General features: G+C 34.4%; 2 protein-coding genes and 1 long non-coding RNA gene across 3 annotated transcripts; 1 reads left to right on the forward strand and 2 right to left on the reverse strand.

Moving 5' to 3' along the window:
• Window positions 1-839: 839 nt before the first annotated feature.
• LOC125385549 lies at window positions 840-7,729 on the reverse strand. The gene is made up of 3 exons (XR_007224959.1): window positions 7,716-7,729; window positions 1,786-1,865; window positions 840-1,335 (listed from the first exon to the last, which is right to left on the reverse strand). It is a non-coding gene; the product is annotated as an uncharacterized LOC125385549 (long non-coding RNA).
• A 473-nt stretch (window positions 7,730-8,202) lies between these two features.
• On the reverse strand, window positions 8,203-11,193 carry LOC100650040. Its single transcript, XM_003397131.4, has 6 exons — window positions 10,775-11,193; window positions 10,527-10,692; window positions 10,231-10,448; window positions 9,994-10,158; window positions 9,728-9,906; window positions 8,203-9,435 (listed from the first exon to the last, which is right to left on the reverse strand). The coding sequence occupies exons 1-6, from the start codon at window positions 10,882-10,884 to the stop codon at window positions 9,296-9,298; spliced, it is 978 nt and encodes a 325-aa protein (XP_003397179.1). The 5' UTR covers window positions 10,885-11,193; the 3' UTR covers window positions 8,203-9,295.
• A 148-nt stretch (window positions 11,194-11,341) lies between these two features.
• Window positions 11,342-13,036, forward strand: LOC100650158 (WD repeat-containing protein 18). The gene has a single exon (XM_003397132.4). The coding sequence runs from the start codon at window positions 11,641-11,643 to the stop codon at window positions 12,925-12,927; it is 1,287 nt and encodes a 428-aa protein (XP_003397180.2). The 5' UTR covers window positions 11,342-11,640; the 3' UTR covers window positions 12,928-13,036.
• Window positions 13,037-19,890: the final 6,854 nt, after the last annotated feature.

Genomic DNA, 19,890 nt, shown 5'->3' on the forward strand with positions numbered 1-19,890 from the left:
TCCTTCCGTGGTACTGAGATACATCTTGATGTAGCCTTTCTTATGTTTCTTTCATTTTCTTTCTTCCAATTTTCTTTCCTCTCACTATTGTCTAACTTCCTTCCTTCGATAATACTGTCTTTGTCTTAGTCGAGGTTCAGAGGGTGTGTAGATGTGGTGGTTCTGACCGTTTCATAGTACCTAGACAGGGTCGTGCCTTTTCTTCGTGGACGAACGGATACGTATTCTCTTTTTACAGCAGGATACATGAATGGTGTACCATGAACGGCGGTGTCGTGTGACACGGATCGATCGCGGAAACTAATAGCCTGCATCGATGAGAGAATTGCGTTGCAATTGGCATTTTGTAAAATTCGCTTGTTCCGGGGGATGATGTTGAATAATCATCCATTATTACGTCGCAATATCCACATACAATTTTATGTAATCCCTTGTTTTATAATCTTTTTTGATAGCTATTTAAAGCAACGTTAATTGTTAACTCAGATGAAAAATTATACATAATTTATAGTTAGAAATTCTTGGCCTGAAAAATTGCAATTGAAGTTCACATTCTAATCAAACACTGTTGCAAACTCAATTTGCGTTTGTTTTCCACGTTCCTTAAAACAATAACATAATTTCTTTGTTCGAGTATACATTGAATGGATTAATTACATTTTTTGCATCAATTAATAAATAGCCAAACGAGATTATTTTTCCTGTGAAAAATCTAATCGAAATTTGTAGCGTGCGATAAGGTTTTTTCAACTTATGGAACAGTACATCTCAAGGTAACTTTTAAAAAGACTATAGTGTCCTGGGGACTACTATAAGATTCCACTGTAAACGACTGCATATCTCATTGTAAAATGTTTTATTCAATTTATTTCGTTATTAAAAGAAAGATCTATCACATAATCGTATATATTGGAACATTTTAATTAATTGGTATAATGAACTTATTACTACGTGCACTGTTAAACTTGGTACTTTAGATGCGATAAAGTTATTACTGCGGTAAATAACATAATTCGTACTTAGGTCAAAGTTGACCGCGACCCATAAAAATCTGTCGCAACTTTTTGCCCATTTTTCCCGGAGTTGGCACACGGTAACCGGCACAAGTGAAACGCCTTTTTGTCGGATTGCCTATTACGAACGATGTATTCAAGTCTCCAGAAAATGGCTCACCGGCGAAATAAAATGATGCAATCAGTCGAACTCAAACTCCAGAAGCGACCAATTATAAAACTCTCGTAACTCGTTATCAAGCATCTCCATAACAAGCCATACCATAAATCACGGTATTCACAAAAATGAGCAGTTCCATTCGTCACAAACCACGTTTTGTACCTGCAAGACGTGCAATCAGTCACAAAAGTCTACACACTGTACAGCCCGTTTTCGAAATATTATAACTGGTCTGTGGATCTTTGTATCATGTTGCAAATTTATGTTTTTACAATCACACCCCTTTAAATATTACAACGATCATTTTATCTTTCCATAAATGCATCAACATCCGCATAGAATTTTTCTCAACGGAGTTTGGATCCAAAGATTGCGAATCTTATTGTAAAATAATTAATTATTTTTCTCCTGACTCTTGTAGATGACTTTACAAAACTTTTACTATGTATTCTGGGCTTCTTTCACTTGCATAAAAAAATAATTCTAGTCGAGTAATCAGTCCCTTGATAATCCCTAATAGTTATGAACGTGTAAAGCGTGTAAAATTTTGTAATCTGACGTAATCGTGACGAATGTTTTCTGCAATCTGACGTAATCCAAGAAAGGACGTACCGTTCCAATCTGAAGCTAGGGCAGTCCAAATATTTTCCTCTCACATCCTCCATCCTCGTTCCAGAAACCACTTCCGTCTTCTATAAAAAAAATTTATTGAATTATACTACGTACTTTTTCTCTAAACAAGAAAATATATTGCAGAAACGTTCTCAGACTCTGCGGAACGTGGCAATTAAATAGGAACTGTACGTATAGGACATCTAAAACGTAAGTAATACGCAAAACTAGGCAAAATACTTTTTTCCTTAGAATCAAATTAACACGAAGCTGAAAAGTTTTCAAGGTGTTCTCCAAGAAATTCTCCAACTACTGAGCTGCAAATACGTATGCAGATTTATATTTTTATGAATATAAAAAAATTATGAAACAATAAAAAATTATTTTGCCTGTTAAGCATCATAAAGAAATGCTATATTTTGGATAATTTATACAGTTTCCTATATTCTCTGCATTTGTACACGTTTAAAATTCTTATAAATGCATAGGGATCTGCAGTAATTAGTAATGTAGCAATTACACGTTCCAGCACTGGAACGTTTAAACCTTAACTGCCCGTCTAAATTCATTTTATAGCCACGCTATATCGTTTCCTCCTACAATGCCAATAAACCAAAGAGTCGCCAGCATCAGGAGAACCGTCTGTTCTCCCGCGAGATTTCCGTGGAAAGCGGGACACGCCGCGCGTTCCATCCTGAGTCGCCTTGGAGATGCTCCGAGCAGCCAGAGGAGTCAATAGACTCTACGTTGCGGCAGATGTACGTATCGATTTTGGAACGTTGATTCGCGCGTGTTCCAGAACGATACCGTTGCCCCCCAGTGCCATAGACAGGGACGTACAAGAGAGATACACGGTGTCTCGTGATCATTTTTCGAACGACGATCCTTTTTTCCCAATGAACGACAAAGTTCGCAGTTTGGCAGCAGGCATGCGGGACGAGACAGGGGGTTTCGAGAGCACCTGGAGGCCACTGGGTGGCCGGCATCGCCCTCGCCAGGTGGTTGCAACTTGTTGTTGCGGCTGCCAGAGTCTATTGTCACAAGGACTCTATGGTGTCGCAATATTCGCGTGCTTGACTCATTGACTGGCGATTCTGGTAGTTTGCTTGTTGGTGAATTAATAACTGTGATTTGTCGATTTTCAGGCAAACAGGGAGATTTGAAATTGCTAAAATATATATAAATATAAAATGTCGAAATACCTGGATATATGTATGTGTATATTGAAAATATGTAGATATTTTGGTATTTATGAGACGTTTAAAGGTACAGAAATACATAGAACACACGCAATGGCTAAAGATAAGGAATATCAAAATTATTTAAATATATTCAAATAATAAAGAAACAACAAACGGATAATACATAGAAGCAGAGAAAGTATAGTATCTATTCTAATTATAATACTTCATTGGTAGAACAAATTCCTATTTAGATCCCGTTTCTTTAGTCGTGTTCATAAAAATATGAATTTGCATAAACATTCACAGTCTAGTGATCAGAGTTTAGATTTAGTTTGGTGATATTTGGGTTAGCGACGGGGTTAGTGTCCTTAGCAATTGAAGTATGGATTTTCTTGATGCGTGCTGACGACTGGAAAGCCGTTTCGACGATAGATGGTCCTGATTAAGAACGAGAGACTTGTTTATGGCGTTCCGTTCCTTCGCCTTGCTTCACTTGCAGATCGGAATTTCTGTACGTGATTTCTCTCTTGGAATTAGCTTGCTGGTTACTTTAGTTGCATACAGCAGTCTCTTAATTCTCTCTCCATCCTCTTCTTTCTTACTCAATTTTTAAATCTCTTCCTTCCAATCGTATTACGAACAAATGCAAGATGGTCAGCGACGTATGTTGAAAATCACGCATTTAAGGAAGAAATTTCGTGGAAATGGAAAGACACGCGCAGCTGTGTTCTATGGATCATTTACGATGCTCGTTGCCTTCGGCTGTGAGTTGATACGTCCTTCGGGCACGATCCCATTGTCCATGGTGAAAGGAATACGTGGACTCGATCTTCCGCAAAATAAAAAGCAGCCACGGTGTGGTCACCCTTCGTGTGGCACGCGCCACGATCCACCTTTCTTCTTTTCTTTCCGTTGTGCGGCCAGCCGTCGCCTTTCAGATCCCCAGGATAAGGAATCCTCCCTACTGTGACCGAGGGAACTCTTTAGAACGTACGGTTACTTGGTCTGTGTAAGGACGAGAGATAGACAGAGAGGTCGTACGGCGTCTTTGATGTTTTCGTCACTGCCAATGGCTACTGAACGTTGCAGAACTCATTCAACTTCCTATTTTCTTCACTGGTATTGCCAGAATATCGTCACGGAGGCGTCGATTTATGTAGAAAATTGGCCCTGGCATTTGGCGTTCATACACTGTGACTCACAAAAGTATTCGAATGCTCTTAGAAACTTTGTATCTACATGTATATATATATTATATGAAACATATTATTGCTAGAAAATGATATCACCGCTTAGAATATAATTTGGTGTATAACGTAGAAAATTGTTCTTGGCATTCGGCGTTTATGTAGATTGGAATTTAGCTCGAGTAAAGTAAGTGCAGTTCTACTGGAATATTTTTCAAATCGATGATTATATAGCGGATTCACTCACATATTTCAACATTTGATATTTAAAAGTACCAGCAATCTGGAATATGCAATCTCTTTAAAAAACATGATCAATGTTTTACAATAATAAGCATAGAACATACCATTTTATGAAAATTAGAAGTGATATAGAGTACTATGATCTTAGCGCTCATATATAATGTGTGTTATACAGAAATTTGGTTTAATCTTGGTTGCTATTGTTCAGATGTTTATTGTAGTTTCACGTGTTATTATTTTATAATTAAATTGCAACATTTTGCCTGTACTTAAAAACAAGAATACAGGTATTTACTTTGTTTGAAAAAGAAACAAAATCTTCTTGTAATTAAATAGATAAAGGGAATGAACAAGCCGTAAGGAAGAAAAAACAATGTATGTATTATTCCTTAGTGCACCCTATTGGTTAAACATTGCGTCATATTTCGATATCGCTATTTCACCAGGGGGTGTTTTCCTCGCTGCTGCCCTTGAGGATTTAAAGAAACTGGGATGAGCGGCATCCCGCTTTACGCCTATTCCACAGGCCGGGTCGCGACTCGCCCAAACGTCTATGATTGAACACACAAAGAAAGACAAACAACGAGACTCTCGAGGGAGCAGGTGAAAAAACCGCTGTTGCTTTTAAACCCGCGTTCGAATGTCATAATTGGTAGCAGGCTTCCTGTGTGCTCATTAAATTCACCGAAAGAATAGTAGAAAAACAGAAGATACATAATAGCCCTATTATATTGCCAATATTTGTTACAATGTATCTCAAAAAATATTCTGAGATTGGATTTCAATCTTTTCCAATATATCTAACGCTATAAGCATCTTAAATTCAATCTTTGAACATTCAGGAACATACGAATTTTAACCTACAACCATTTAAACTTGGAGACATTTCATCCTGGAGAAATTCTAGAAATTAACAAGTTCCGGTCTTCGGCAATTTAAAATTTTACAAATTCCAAACTCTGACAAGCGTAAAAATTGAAAGATTGCTGCTTTCAAGAATGAAAGATTCTACAAACTCCAGCCTATAAAAATATCAAATTCCAATGTTCTAAACACTTACCAACGTTAACATTTAACGATTGCTAATTTCCCACGAACTCATACATTCTGCTAACATCTCGTATTATTAAAACAAATCGAACAAGGTGTTCACATAACTTATGACCAATCTCCATGCATCTCGAAGGAAAGAAAGTTGTTTCGCTTTGAGAAGAAAGAAGAAGGGTGTAGGAAGGGGCTCTGCGTTGGGGGATGACCGATACAAGTGGGACATTGAAGAAAGGGGTTAGGTCTCATACAGTGACAACGGCAAAACTCGAAACGACGTCGTCGGACTTGGCTTCCGGCCATTTCCCAGCTATCGATCCACGAAGCGTTACGACGAAGCTGCCCTACGCGCAATTATAGGTGTATCGTGTGTATAATACGACCCTGGTACATGCATAGCCGGGGGATAGATCGCCGTCGGCGTACAAGGACGATCCCCGAAATTCGGCCGCGACACCGGAATCGCGAATTCTTCGATGGCCGTGCGAGGAACGCTCTATCGAGGACAGTTATACTGTTGCTTAAAACTGTTCCACCCAGGAGAGTTCCATAAACGGGTCCAATACCATCCATCTAAACATATTACTAAACATATAACACCTATTTAAAGAAATATAAATTACTATTAATTATGCAAATATCTATTTCTTTGTACCCAATTAGGCAAATGGAATCTATAAAATTTATTTCTCCCACTAAATATTACAATGAGTACTACACTTTTGGTATTTTATATGTTTCTGCATATCACGTACATTTTATGGATTTTTACAATTTTAAATTTTATCAATTTTGTGAGCTTATAGCCCCTCCCACCCAAATATTCAAAAGGACAAAATTGTTCAATTTATTCTGTAGATAAAAGACGATTAGTTAAGTGTAATGAATGATCGCCGTCTTACACAATGGAACTAATATGATTAATGAAATTTTGTAAATTGTAAGTTACAAATTATTTATGTTGATAAATTTTTCTATACAACATTAAGAAGTTTAATCATAGAACAAATTAAATGTTAGAAGTAAAATTGAATATGAATGAAGAAAACTTGTAGCTTCTGATTTTATGCGTAGTATCATGAAATTACCTTTATCATGAAGTTATTGAGTATCATTATAACTCTAGACTTGATTGTCAGGAAACAATATTCATTTCGCAAATTTGAAATTTAATCGATATTTGTAGTTAATATAGATAAGACGATTAAAAGTTTTAGGAGATCTTTATAATAATTTTCTTATTAAATGTTGTTAATTTTACAACTTTCAAAATAATTTATCTTACTGAATATAAAAATATAAAGATTGGCACGAAAGAGAAATTTATAACGTACAAATTGTACCTTGTTAATTTACTAATATTATTAAACGAAATTATATCATTAAATTATTATGCAAAAGGACCTGGGAGTCATACTACAACCGTATTAAAATATTATAATTTAAGATTGTTTATTCAATTATTTGTATGAATAAAACGGAATTATCAACAATGTTTATACTGAGAAATTTTTATAATAAAAGTTGGTAGAATGCAGAATTCTGACTGTAGTGATTATTTCTCGTAACATATTTTGGGTGACGCGGCGTGTAAGAAAGACACAGTTCACCCACCCTACGAATGCAACACAACGGTGCGTTTCCACGTATGCGTGGAATCGATAACTGGGAATTAGTCTGACAGGCTGTCTGCCAGAACCAAGTACGTGCATCTACGTGAAAAACCTTGCCAATCATGTTAAAGTAATTACATCGTATAGGTAACCAAGTTAAATATAACTGGCAAGTACACTTGCTGAATGGAAAATTATTAGATTAATATTGTTTTCCGATTTATTTCACTGCCTGAAATGATTTTCAATAAGAGAATGTTCCTAGGTGAAGAAATATTTTTATTCAAAACAGTCGATAATGTCGTTACTTTAGTTATCGAATCGAGATTAAAATCTAGTTCATTGAATATATACCACGTTTATAAATTCTGATGTATAGGCCATTTAAAATTAAGTACTGTACATTAAAATTAATTTATCATTTCATTATTAAATAAGATATTGAAACGATAAATACATTAAATACCTCAGATAAAAATGAATGTTTTTCATTGTATGTACTTAAAATTACATAAGAAAAACGGAGTTCCAACTGAAATTCAACGAACTTCGATCAATAATTCCACAATGGAAAATGAAGATATAAGGCTCCACTCAGAACAAATAAACGATTTTGAAATTAGGTTATCATAACCAGTTAACTCGTAAAAGTTTACCTTTCTGTATTTTCTGTATTTTCGTGGCTCCACCTAAACACACTATCATCCGTGTCGTACCAGACTGAAATGTACATGAAAAAAATGCCAGTCCACAGAAAGACAAACTACGGAACAAATAAAAATATGTCCGCACAAACTACGCCGTGAAAGCCAGTACGAGAAAGAGATAAATAGAGGATCATCGTAGTCGGTACCGAGGATCAATATAATATGTCACAACCACGGTCATAAATACACAAAGGCATGAAAGTATATATAGCTAGTCGATACATACGATAAATACTTTGTATGTTTCGTTCCCCCATGGTTCCGCTATAAACCGTATCGACCATTTTTCGATTATCGATTATAAGAAAAATTTACATTTAGAACTACATTGAGGTCATGAACATTATTCGTTATTAATACATGTGAGTTTCTCATGTCTTTTAAGTTAAATAAATAATATATATTTTTCGTTTGGAATAAAATTGACGTAGTAAAATACATTCTTCCACAAGTATTTATTATTACAATCAAAAATAAAAATGTATAAGTCATTCCACGTAAAAAACAATTTTGTTAAGAAAGAATATACTTCGTTTTTGTTTCATACATTAATTATTAGTTACTAGTAAAAATTGATTGTTTTATTTGTTTTGTTATACAATAGGTGTCCAGCTTTGAGAGTTTTTGAAAAATTGCAATTAGACGTTTTGATAACATCGATTAATTCTGCACTCCGCGAGTGGCGCTGAAATCAGTACATTAAATATCGCGCCCTTTTTCGCACGGGGAATATTCCATCTGCGACACTGAAGGTTTTTAACGGTTGAATATTGTTGTCAGTTATTAACAAATTATATTATATCTTTCTGTGATAGTTAATTAATAATACGACTCAATTCAATTCAACATCAAGATATTAAAAACTATATGAAGACGCACTTCACAACACGCACAAGTAACATTCAGTACTATCCCCGTCATAATAGTGAAACATGGAAAGGCACTTCGTAACCGAACTGGTGAGTACTTTAACGCACGATAAGTAGTATATCAACACCATTTTCCAATTGATTTTTCTTCTTTCAAATATTTTAATTAAAACGTCTTTTCAATATCAGTGTAATATGAAATAAGTTCTTTAGTTATTCCAAAGTACAAATTCAAATATTCAATATAAAAATGACTAAAGATCTAAATTTATACAAAATCATTGAATTATTCTTTCTTCAATCATACAAAAATTTTAAGATATTAGAATTGTAAAAAAAACAATTGAATAATGCGAAATATTAGCACCGTATCAAGCAAATTGTTATTATAAAGCATATATATAAACCTTTTAATATATATCATAATAAACTTCACGGTACTAAAAATACCTTCTTTTAACACTGACCTATATACATTTGTTCGCGAACATAGATACACGTGAAATCATAAATGTTATTTTGAAAATTTTCCTATACTTGTCATCCCATCCTCACCACTCATTTTTCCCTAGTTGTCCATAGCAATATTTTGTTCGTGATATTGCATTCTTTCGTGGAAATATAGTCACTTAGAGATATGATTTAAATGAAATGTAGATTTCAGTTGAAAAAATCTTCTACCTCTGCTAGTTCCCTAGCTCGGGCTTGTTGATGAGCCCAACGTTCTTCTGCAAGCTTATCGCTTACACCCCATTTTTCATGATAGATACGTTGTTCACATGTAGGACATTTTTTACCCCCTACAATAGAATAAACAATATTATTTGAAACTAAAATGTGTGCCTTCTTTTGGAAATATAAGTGTGTAAAAATCTACAAAATACATATAATATATAAGTATATGTAAAATATAGGAAACAAAGTACTTATTACAATATTTAGTAGATGAAACTAAGTGCTGTCTAGGTTATACTTCTTAATTATATTCATAAAAATATAAAATTGCATAAATATTCGCGTTAAATAGTCTATCCATTAGTATTACATCACATTAATGTGAAAATTGAGATTCGATGCAATAATAGAAATTACCATGGAATGGAGGAGTCTTCATGTATGTCACAAGACAGCGTAGGTGAAACAAATGTCCACAGTAAAGTCTCTCTACATGCATATCTGCAGTTTCGTTGGTTTCTGCATTTTCTGGATTCTCTGGCAGACATTTTTGTTTGCATGACTGACAATGCTCTTGTGGCAAACTCTTTACACATCTAGGTGATATAATTTACAAAAAGAAAAATATTAAAAAAGAGTAAGAATGATATCAATATAACATGAACATTGTTAAATAGACATACTGTATAAGAAAAGATGTAACAACTTTCAAGGATGGTGAGGGAATAAAAGGAGTGTGTGATTTCTTCCTAAGCGGTGGTTCTACACACTGTCTGGCTAATTCCTTTCCTTGACCTGTGAAATGGCGTGTAAATAGTGGAGGAAAATTTGTATCTATGTCTCCCAATCTACAAACAAAACAATTATTAAAAAGAAATACAAATTTCTTGTTTATGTCTTTAGTCATCATTGGTACGTACTTTATACAGGCAACTGGATAATTATCTGGTACATCGATTTTAGCTTTGAAATAATATAACTCTTTCTTAATCTTCAAACCAATACAAGAATATTTTTGTTTCAATTTTATTTCATCATCGTCCCCTAAGAGTTTTTTTATGGTTGAGATTTCATCATAGCAACAAATCAAGGGATTTTCATCAATGAAATTACGGATAAATTTCAATATTGGTAACACCTACAGTATTAATTAAAATTCATATAGTAAATTCATATAAATAAGAAACTGTTCGATTTGGTAGATTCAAATATTTACCTGTGCCTTTCCCAACAATTTCTTGCATTCCTTTTCACAGACTTCTGTTAGACCATTAAGTAACTTCACAGATAAAGTTTTGCTCTTCAATTCAAGTAACAATGGGCAATTAGGATAGTTCTTCGCGAACTGCATGCACACGACGATGGTCTTGAACTTGGTTTTCCTATGACGTTTGTAAATAATAGAATTAATTAGGAAGTTATCTGGTAATAGTCAGTCATCATAAACGCTAGAAGTAAACTTACGTTATTTCCACTCGCACCATGGTACAAACACAAGAAACGAGACGGCTACCATCAACGACATTTTGACAAAGTTTTGATACCTCTTGTAATTCATCATCGAGAAAGCCCATGAGAAAATTGAAACAAATATTACTTCACGATCTAGTAACCTCTTATCGGTTTTGTTATCAGGTGGAACCGATCATCTAAATCTAAAATAGACTGATATAGCAAAACCAAATTTTTAAAAAAGGTTTTACTAATGATTCTCCAAGATTAGGATTACGTCATATAAATACTATTATCTCAAGGTCAGTCAAGGAAGCTCTGCTTGATACACTCATCTGTTTTGAAACATGAATCATCAACATTGATACTTCCTACTATGATGTAACATATCTTAAGTAATTGAATGGAAAATAAGTATCGACAAATAAGATTTTGGTAAAGGAAAATTTCATCGTTAGTTTATTATTTATAATAAAATATCAAATATATACAATCATAAAATTATTATGGTATTATTGTATATATAAGTTATTCGTTTCATAAAAAATACGCTAAACTAAAAAAATTTGTTAAGAAAGATCATTTATTCAGTCATTATAATTATTTAAGCAAAAGATTTTATGGGAATGAATGATACTTGAGAAGTTATACTGTCCAATAGAATCGTTTCTGTACTACCTAAAATAAGTCTCAACTAGTGACTCTAAAAGCGCCATGGTTTATGGTGGAAATCTAACCTAGTGTGACGCACGTGTTTACAGGAAAGTTAGAACTCGACTAGAGAGGATACTAGATCGAAGGAAAAGATTTATACCAAAATATGTTAAGACTTAAAATAACCATAATCAGTTTTTAAATTTAATAAAACTATAATAAAAATGTCGCGAATTGCCGACACGAGAGAAGTGATTTTAACTAGTGACAGTAGCGGTGAACATTGGAGTGCAGCTGTGTGGGATCACCGAACTGGTTCAATTTTATCGACTTATAAAAATGCTGGTGCTCTCAGTCATAGAACTCTTCAACTTTTAAGCGACAGTTATATAGTGGGTGCGGATTTAACGAAACCACGTATACATGTTTGGCCATTGAACAGTCATTCTCCCGTATCTAACCTGAGACTGACAACACCGGGAAAGGTTACTGCTCTGAATTGCACGCCCAATGGCGCATACATGGTCGCGGCCATTTCCGAAAAACTATTCGTCTGGCAATTGTGTAACGGGCGTTTGTTAAAGAATTTATCGCAACATTACCAAACAGTGACCTGTTTGACGTTCACCAAAGACGGTTCCATTTTCGCCAGTGGCGCCGAGGACGGATTAATTTTCGTGTGGTCGTTGTATCGTGTATTGAACGAGGAGCATCCTACGCCATTGCACGCATTCTCTCATCACTCTTTGCCAGTGAAGGACCTACAATTTGGACATGCTGGCGCGCGAGGAAGACTGTGCTCCGTATCTCTCGATCGAACATGCAACATTTACGACCCAGGCTCCGGATCGCTATTGCTCACCCTTGTGTTCGACGTGCCACTCACTTCCGTTTCCATGAACGCACGCGAAAGTGATTTATTCGTGGGCTGCACAAACGGTGACATATATGGATTCAATTTGCACGAGCCGCCACGTGGAATAGAGCATCATGTGCAGGTACGGAATGACGGAAATTCGGATGGAGTGATAGTTTTCCAGGGGCACAAATCGAGCGTAGTATCATTGTCGATATCGATCGATTGTCGATACCTGGTGTCGGGCTCGACCAGCGGCGAAGTTCACGTCTGGGACATAGCGAGTCGTCAGATTCTTCGTACGATCGATCACAAGGGACCAATCACCGCTGCATTCTTCGCGAAAAACTACGACAATTTCCGGGTCACCGACCTTAAGCCGCGTTTACAACTATGTAATTTACATAGGATATCGGACGATAGCGGAAAGGAAAGCTTCATCGAAGTGATTTCAAGGGATCGAAATACAACAGACATTTTAGATTTTGATTTGTATACAGAAAAAAATATCGATATGGCCGGATCAAAGGACGTAACCTCGAAAAAGTTTTCCGAGATGAGGGATGAGATCGATAAATTGAAGAAAATCAATGCTGCTATGTATCAGTACAGTGTAAAACATATTTTGAATAAGTCGAATATAGATTTAACTTAACTTAAGTTTTGTATAGATATATAATTTTTATGTCAATTGTTAAGTTATTTGGTAAAAGTTCTCTCATGAAAACTGATCATAATAAAGAATACTTGTTGCACGCTGTAAATAACGTAACTTATCTTACCTATCTTTCACAATCCTTCTTATTCTGTTTGAAAATAGGTTATGTGGCAAAAAATGAAATTGCAGTAATATCCAATCAGTTGTAAAGATGAGTAAAATGCATTGGTTACAGAGGGAGTTAAATATTCTATACATTTTTATTTTGTATTTCTAATTCGTTTGCTTTTTGATTGTATTAAAAACGAGAACGAAAAACATTTAACATGAATAGAATAAAATGAAAAATAAAGTTTATTATAAATTTTGAGATTCACACAAGGTTTATATAGAGGAATTTTCACTAATTGCCGAGAATAATTTCGCGACAGTTAAATGAATACTAGAGCATATTCCTCTTATGCCAATATCATGAACTCGTGGTTCGATAAATTCACAATTAATTCGGTACTTCATGATTGAAGGTAAAATGAACCTTGATGATAAATGGTAAAATGATAATTCTACAGATCATAAATGAAGCTCAGACCATAATATACTCATAAAATTAGTAACAGTTTTGGCATAAAGTAAGCAGACAAAGAAAGGCAATTCGTTTAACTTTTTAAAAAAGTGGAAAACAGAGGATAAATTTGCACATTCATGGTTTTGACATAAGGAGGACGATATTATCCGTGAAATTTATATTCTCATAATATTAGAGAGATAAATCATCGTACTATACAGAAGAGAAAATTTAAAAATTGCTCATGAAAAAAACATGGAAATAATAATGAAAAACTGTTTCGCTGTTTCACTCTCTGTCACCGTGGAAAAACATTCTATAAAGGGTATAACTTGTTCATGTCGCACGACGATAAAATGATTAACTCGCTGTGATACAAACACGTTAAATGAAACAAAACGTGGCTGTTTCTCGGTTTAATGGCAAGCAATATTTCAGCTATGATCGTCCCCGAAGAGCTAATATTCGGATCGAAAATTCAGCTTCGAAAAACGATTCATGCTCTTTATTCTAGTTTTTGAACTTGCTGCATAGTAATTTATTTCCACGACCCTAGAAAAAATATTTAATTTCACGATGAACAAAATTAAAAAACTGATATACTGATGAAAATAATGGATGTAGTCATAATTCAATCCGCACACTACATAATTTTATTTTTGCGAATAAATACAAATTTTTTTTATAGATAGATGCTTCCTTTTCCATAGATTCTCTAAATCGTTGTGCAAATAGGTCGCGTTACACGTGGGATTCGCGTTACATGGAATAAAAAACGAAGTAAATCGAAGCATTTTTTAATACGGAGATCTCCTTTCTTGCGTCTCTTTATTTCAAATTATTTTCGTTTCGATAAAAAGTTCGTTTTAATAAAATATTGGTCGGTACTCCTATATTAATTATTCTCGCATCGATGAAAGAATTTGAATTTATATGAAAAATTCGACGCGCGTCCGATTAAATCAGACCTTCATTTTCATACGTTTAAAATTGTACTGTTCCTGCAATTTTTTTTTTTTTTTTTTTTTTAAGTGGGATGGATACGTCGGTTTATTACGAAATAATTATTCGAATCTGAAATTACGTTTTACGTGACTTTTACATGATACTTTCATTCCGTTATATTTTTGTACGAATCTCTGATAATATTTTGCTTTCTGTTCTTCAGAAAAAGCTTTAAAACCTTTCGCTATGGCAAATGAGAAAATTTTTTGGTATATAAATTGTAACTGTTCTTTTCTTTTTAATAAGAGAATTATACGTCACTAGGTATTTGAATACTTTATACAATTAAATATAAATTTAGTTGACGCGTCAACACTCCTGTTATCTCTAAAATACATTTTTGATTTAATAAAACGTTAGTATACGTGTATCGAGCAGATTTTTAGAATCGTTTTCTTCGAAATCGATTTGTCTCGTATGTAAAAATATTATTCTACATTTTTAACTTATTTTTTCACGAGGAATTACCTTTGGCACGGTTGCTTCTACCACCAGTTATCATACATCTTGCCCACATTATATACTCGTAGTGGAAGAAGAAGGATTATTTGCAGTGACTACAAAAGATATTGGCACATTATTGTATTTATTACAACATTTACGTACTAATTAATTAGTATGTCCAAGTATATCACATTTCGTATTTTATGTGTATGGCTACAAAAATTTGGTACTCTAGAAATGAAATTTATAGAACTTGATAAAAAAGATGCTTTATTAGAAAATAAAGGTGATGTGATTACTTCTTTTTTTTTGTTACTATACATATGTTCCCCCTACAAGCTTCTTTATCTCAAATTAAAACCGGAGGACCTTTCTATGGTGAACTTTTCAGTTAAATCGCCAAGGAAGCTACCCTCTTATCCTCCTCATCCTAGCTGTAGTATCATAAAACGTATCGTGATATCGCTCAACGTCGTTGAAGAATGGGATTAATTATTCGCCCAGCATTAGTCACCATCATAATATCCACGGTGCGTAATTTTCCATCGGCGGATCACGGGATTCCCCCGCATTTTTCACCCCATACTGACTACTAGCGCTCTTGCAAGCCGCTCATCTCGTTTCAAAAGCATCGGTTGATTTTTACCACCACTGTAAATTCCGCTTATAATCTCGCATTGTTAATTACTCATCCTTCACGACGTAATCTCGTGTTTTAAAAGAGAATCCTCGGTATAATTATCGCAACTTTGGGCGATTTTAAGATGGAAGATCGCTTCTGATTTTCGCTCTTGCTTCAATCAATTTCTTTATCATTTCTTACAGTGATATTCAACTTCCCTGACGTTGTACGAGATGATTATTTGAGAAAGTTATACAGAATATCTTCAAATGAAAGGAAAGTGCTATCTGTTACTCAACAGTTGGTTTTCATCAACGTAGAACTTACTTTCTGTTAAAATGTGTATTATAATATACATACTTTTTAGATCAAAGTTTAATGCCGTATCAACAGCGTGGTTTTACATTAAATGGTATTCTATTGACTAACCAGGTTTTCTTGATGAATTTTACCAATTCGTGGATTTCTTCATCCGCTAGATTTTCCTTGAAGGAAGGCTTCACTGAATGTTTTTCACGGAGTATGTTTTACTTCCCATAACTCGGAAGATTGAGTGATCTATCGTGCTTCGAGTGTTGCACTCTTCGCATTGTGGAGTTGATTCCTTTCGTAGAAGATACGAGTGCGTGATTGTAATATAACATATCATTTGGTCATACGAAGATACAGAATATTTCGAAAATAATATTATGTTAATTATATGATGACATACTTAGCGATAAAGTCCTTGTACGAAAATCTGCTGAATTTAGTTTGTAATTTTCTCTTGAAGAAACAATCTTGAAAGTTCATATGTATAGTACTTGAAATTTTATGTCACTTAATTTTTCGGAAACAACTAACACGTTGACTGCCACGAGAATTTTATGTATTTTACTCTGAGACCCGCAATAAATTAAAATATATTACACCGTAGCATTTAATTTTGACAAAGTATCATATTCTGTATTCGCGCTCTTTTTCTCTGGCAATGTTATCTAAAGCACTCATATTGTTCAACATTTCTCAGTCCACGAAATTTATCTTACTCTAATCATTTCAAAAAAAAATCTAGTAATCGTGAACAGTCATAAGAAGACCAGATTTAGTGACCAATGTCTTAAAAAATTGTTTAAAACTTTTTAAAAATTCCTCATTTATACACTCGTATAAGTATGTTAAGTATTGTACACTTGTTTTATCTGTATATTTATTTCAGAATATCGCATTTAGGAAACTTTGTCCGTCTATTTCATCGTTTGATGCTTAATATGTTAAGAAAGAATCCATCAGTGCCAAGCTGTCTGATCACTAGTGTCGCGAATCCGGCAGAGATATTGGCTATTTAAAATATTTACATGTTTACCAAAGTGTGATGATATGCTCCATCTTCTTGAAAAATGAAATTCCTCTTAGTTCAGAGGCGGCATATTTTCTAATAATTCCAGCAATTTATTCTCAAGTATACGCGTGCTCGATGAGCGTTCGATATCGATTTACTCGAGATACAAAGTTTCTCATGAGAGAATGTTAGCTTACATTTTCCAAATATTTGTGCATTTAGCGCGCGTCATTAGATTAAATGCATATTCGAATTCTTTACGCAAATGGAATAAATAAAATTGAATCCGTCAACACGTATTTCCAGTTAGCAAACAACGTGAATAATAATAAATTTACGCGGTCCATGTCCGCGCACAGTTTCGTGGAATAAATCAATTGAAACGTACATCAGCGAAACGAACCTATAATTATACATTAGACTTACTCAGCATCAGGATTAAAGCCCCGTTCGCACCTGATGAATCGTTTTCTTCGCGCCAGTGATTTTGAATTTCATTTTATACCAAAGTTCATTTATTTGGAATATTCACAAATTTTTCGAATTTAACGATACGGAAATTATTATCTTTCAAGTTATTCGTCTTGGGTTCTAAATGCTGAAGGTTTACATATTCTGTATGTAATACGAGAAATTCAGAACGAAATCTTGACGATATTTGTAGGAATAATTATTTTATTCCATTTATTCAGAATTCTACACCCCTTTCTGCCTTTTATATTTCCCCTGTAAACCAGATTAACATTAATTCAAACACAAAGACAGAAATTCTCATAACAGGCAACTGAATTCTGAAAGCTGAAATTATTTTTCTACTTCATTGTAGTTTGCGCATTTTTCGTACCTAACATTAAAAATGGAATAATAATTTTTGATAATAGAGAAATTTTCCATGTCATAGAATCACACGGTGAAAGGTTAATATACCATGTATTTCTCCACATTCCACAGTACTCGTTTCAAACATTTTTCGACATCTCCCATGCTCTTTTCATTCAACTAAATTAATGTCTTAAAATTTTTAATGTTCACGTTCGTGGTACTTCGGTTTTCCATCGTGTTTTTCATAAGTACATCGCGCTACCGCAAATACGATAAATTAGTATTGTTCCTTAACGTAAAAAGAAGCTGGTAATAGAGTCTTACAGTTTTGCTGTAAAAAATCATGCACGATACCATGCAAGAAATAATTCAGAATATTCAGTAAAATTGACGATGCACGCGAATGAGCGGAATTTTCTTACGGTGTTGCTCGAGGGTAAGGGAGGAAAAGAGAACAGAGAATTTACTATTCGCCGTAAATTTGTTTCGTTGCACGCTTATAAGCCCCGGTTACGGGATCCTTTGCTAACAATAATGGAACTTTTCATTGTGCCTAACACAATGACCGGCTTGTTTCTCGTCGAAGAGAAAGGGGAGGGAAGTTTAAGCGGCACACGGGAACCGTGCCTGGAAAAATAGACGAGACAGCTCACGGAACGACTAGCCGAGAGAAACGTTTCAATTTTCAATCGTTTCTCACGAACGCGCTATATTTACCGATCTTCATTGAATCGAAGAAAATTTTCTCTAGTGAGACCAATATGATCGTGTACAGGCTATTACTACAACGTTGATAGTTCAATAAATCCTGCGTAGGTGATTTTAATATTTGGACGCTATACATGATATAGAAAGTAGATGGGAAAGATAAATAGGAAAGAATAGATGTCTTCTTTATGGAGCTATTTCTATTATATTTTTTCCTGACCCATAAATTTTCTAGAAATTTAGATTAAATTAAATATTACAGCACATATTCTAATTTAACTTGAACGATATGAACATCATACGTTGCATTGTAGTTTCCCCTGATCCATAAATTCTTTAGAAATATAGACGAAATTAAACATGACAAGATATATTCTAATTTAATTTCAATGATATAAATATCGTGCATTATATCATTCAGCCTAATCCGTAAATTCTTCAGAAATACAGGTCAAAATTAAATATTAGAAGATGTATCCTAATTGAAATTAAACGATACAAACGTAAACCAATCTCAATGTTACAAACATAAATTACTCTAAAGTAAATTATATTTTCTAATTAATCTAACAAAATAGATCCTTACTCGAGGTTTCCATTAGATTCGTGAATTAAACATCTCTCAAGGAATGAGAACAAATTTAAGACATCAAGCATCTTCATATTCATTCGTAAAAATGGAAAATTTCCATTTAGTGGATAGCTTATGACTTTTTCAGACAATATATAGCAACCGATGATATTTGCATGAGAAGTAGCAAAAAACAATGGAACGAAAGAAAGAGAAAAGAAGAAAAATTCGGTAGAATCCGCCGAGATCATCCTCTGGCATCGATTCTCTTTCTACCCATTCCCATGCAAATTCTCTTTCTAACACGAAAGAAACCCCCTACTTCTTAATGTCCTGTTCGGCCATCTTAGTTCTAATTTAATCTCGCACGCATCGGAAACGCGTTTCGTAAAACGTACCTCGTTTGCATTCATTCGCGATTCATTTGAATATAAACTGCGGGCTGATACCAGCGATGTGTTCAAGATCGAACACGAGTATGTTTTTACGTTTTAATTAAACGAACTGTACCACCGGTAGAAGATAGTCGAGGATTTAAAGCTTCGTATATCACACACATCTCACGCATTTGTTGCTGAGAAAAAAGAATTATTATAAAATATGTCCTGTTTAACTGGAAACGCTGAAATATTTGCGAAAGCAAGAATGATACGAGGAAATGTTTCAAAGAAAAGTTATACGGTATCGAGGCAGACATGCTGTGCTTTTATCTGTTTTATCTTACGACGGCCTTGAAACGTTCTGTAAAGATGACATACAAATTCTTCAATGGATATCTTTATTTTTGTTAGCACACGCTCCGATAACTGTTATTCGGACGTTCTCAGAACACTGCAAACTCGTGTTTTCCGCATCATTCGCCAACTTTCAAATTCCACAGAGCAGATACAGACAACTCCCTG

Source organism: Bombus terrestris, chromosome 8, assembly GCF_910591885.1.
Source record: "Bombus terrestris chromosome 8, iyBomTerr1.2, whole genome shotgun sequence".
In the NCBI taxonomy this organism is placed as follows: Eukaryota; Metazoa; Arthropoda; class Insecta; order Hymenoptera; family Apidae; genus Bombus; species Bombus terrestris.

Coding starts and splice junctions, on each gene's coding strand:
- LOC100650040 (XM_003397131.4), bottom strand. CDS start 10,884: ATGGGCTTTCTCGATGATGAATTACAAGAGGTATCAAAACTTTGTCAA. Junction 10,693..10,774: donor ATGGTGCGAGTGGAAATAAC/GTAAGTTTACTT, acceptor CAAACGTCATAG/GAAAACCAAGTTCAAGACCA. Junction 10,159..10,230: donor TATCCAGTTGCCTGTATAAA/GTACGTACCAAT, acceptor TTTTGTTTGTAG/ATTGGGAGACATAGATACAA.
- LOC100650158 (XM_003397132.4), top strand. CDS start 11,641: ATGTCGCGAATTGCCGACACGAGAGAAGTGATTTTAACTAGTGACAGT.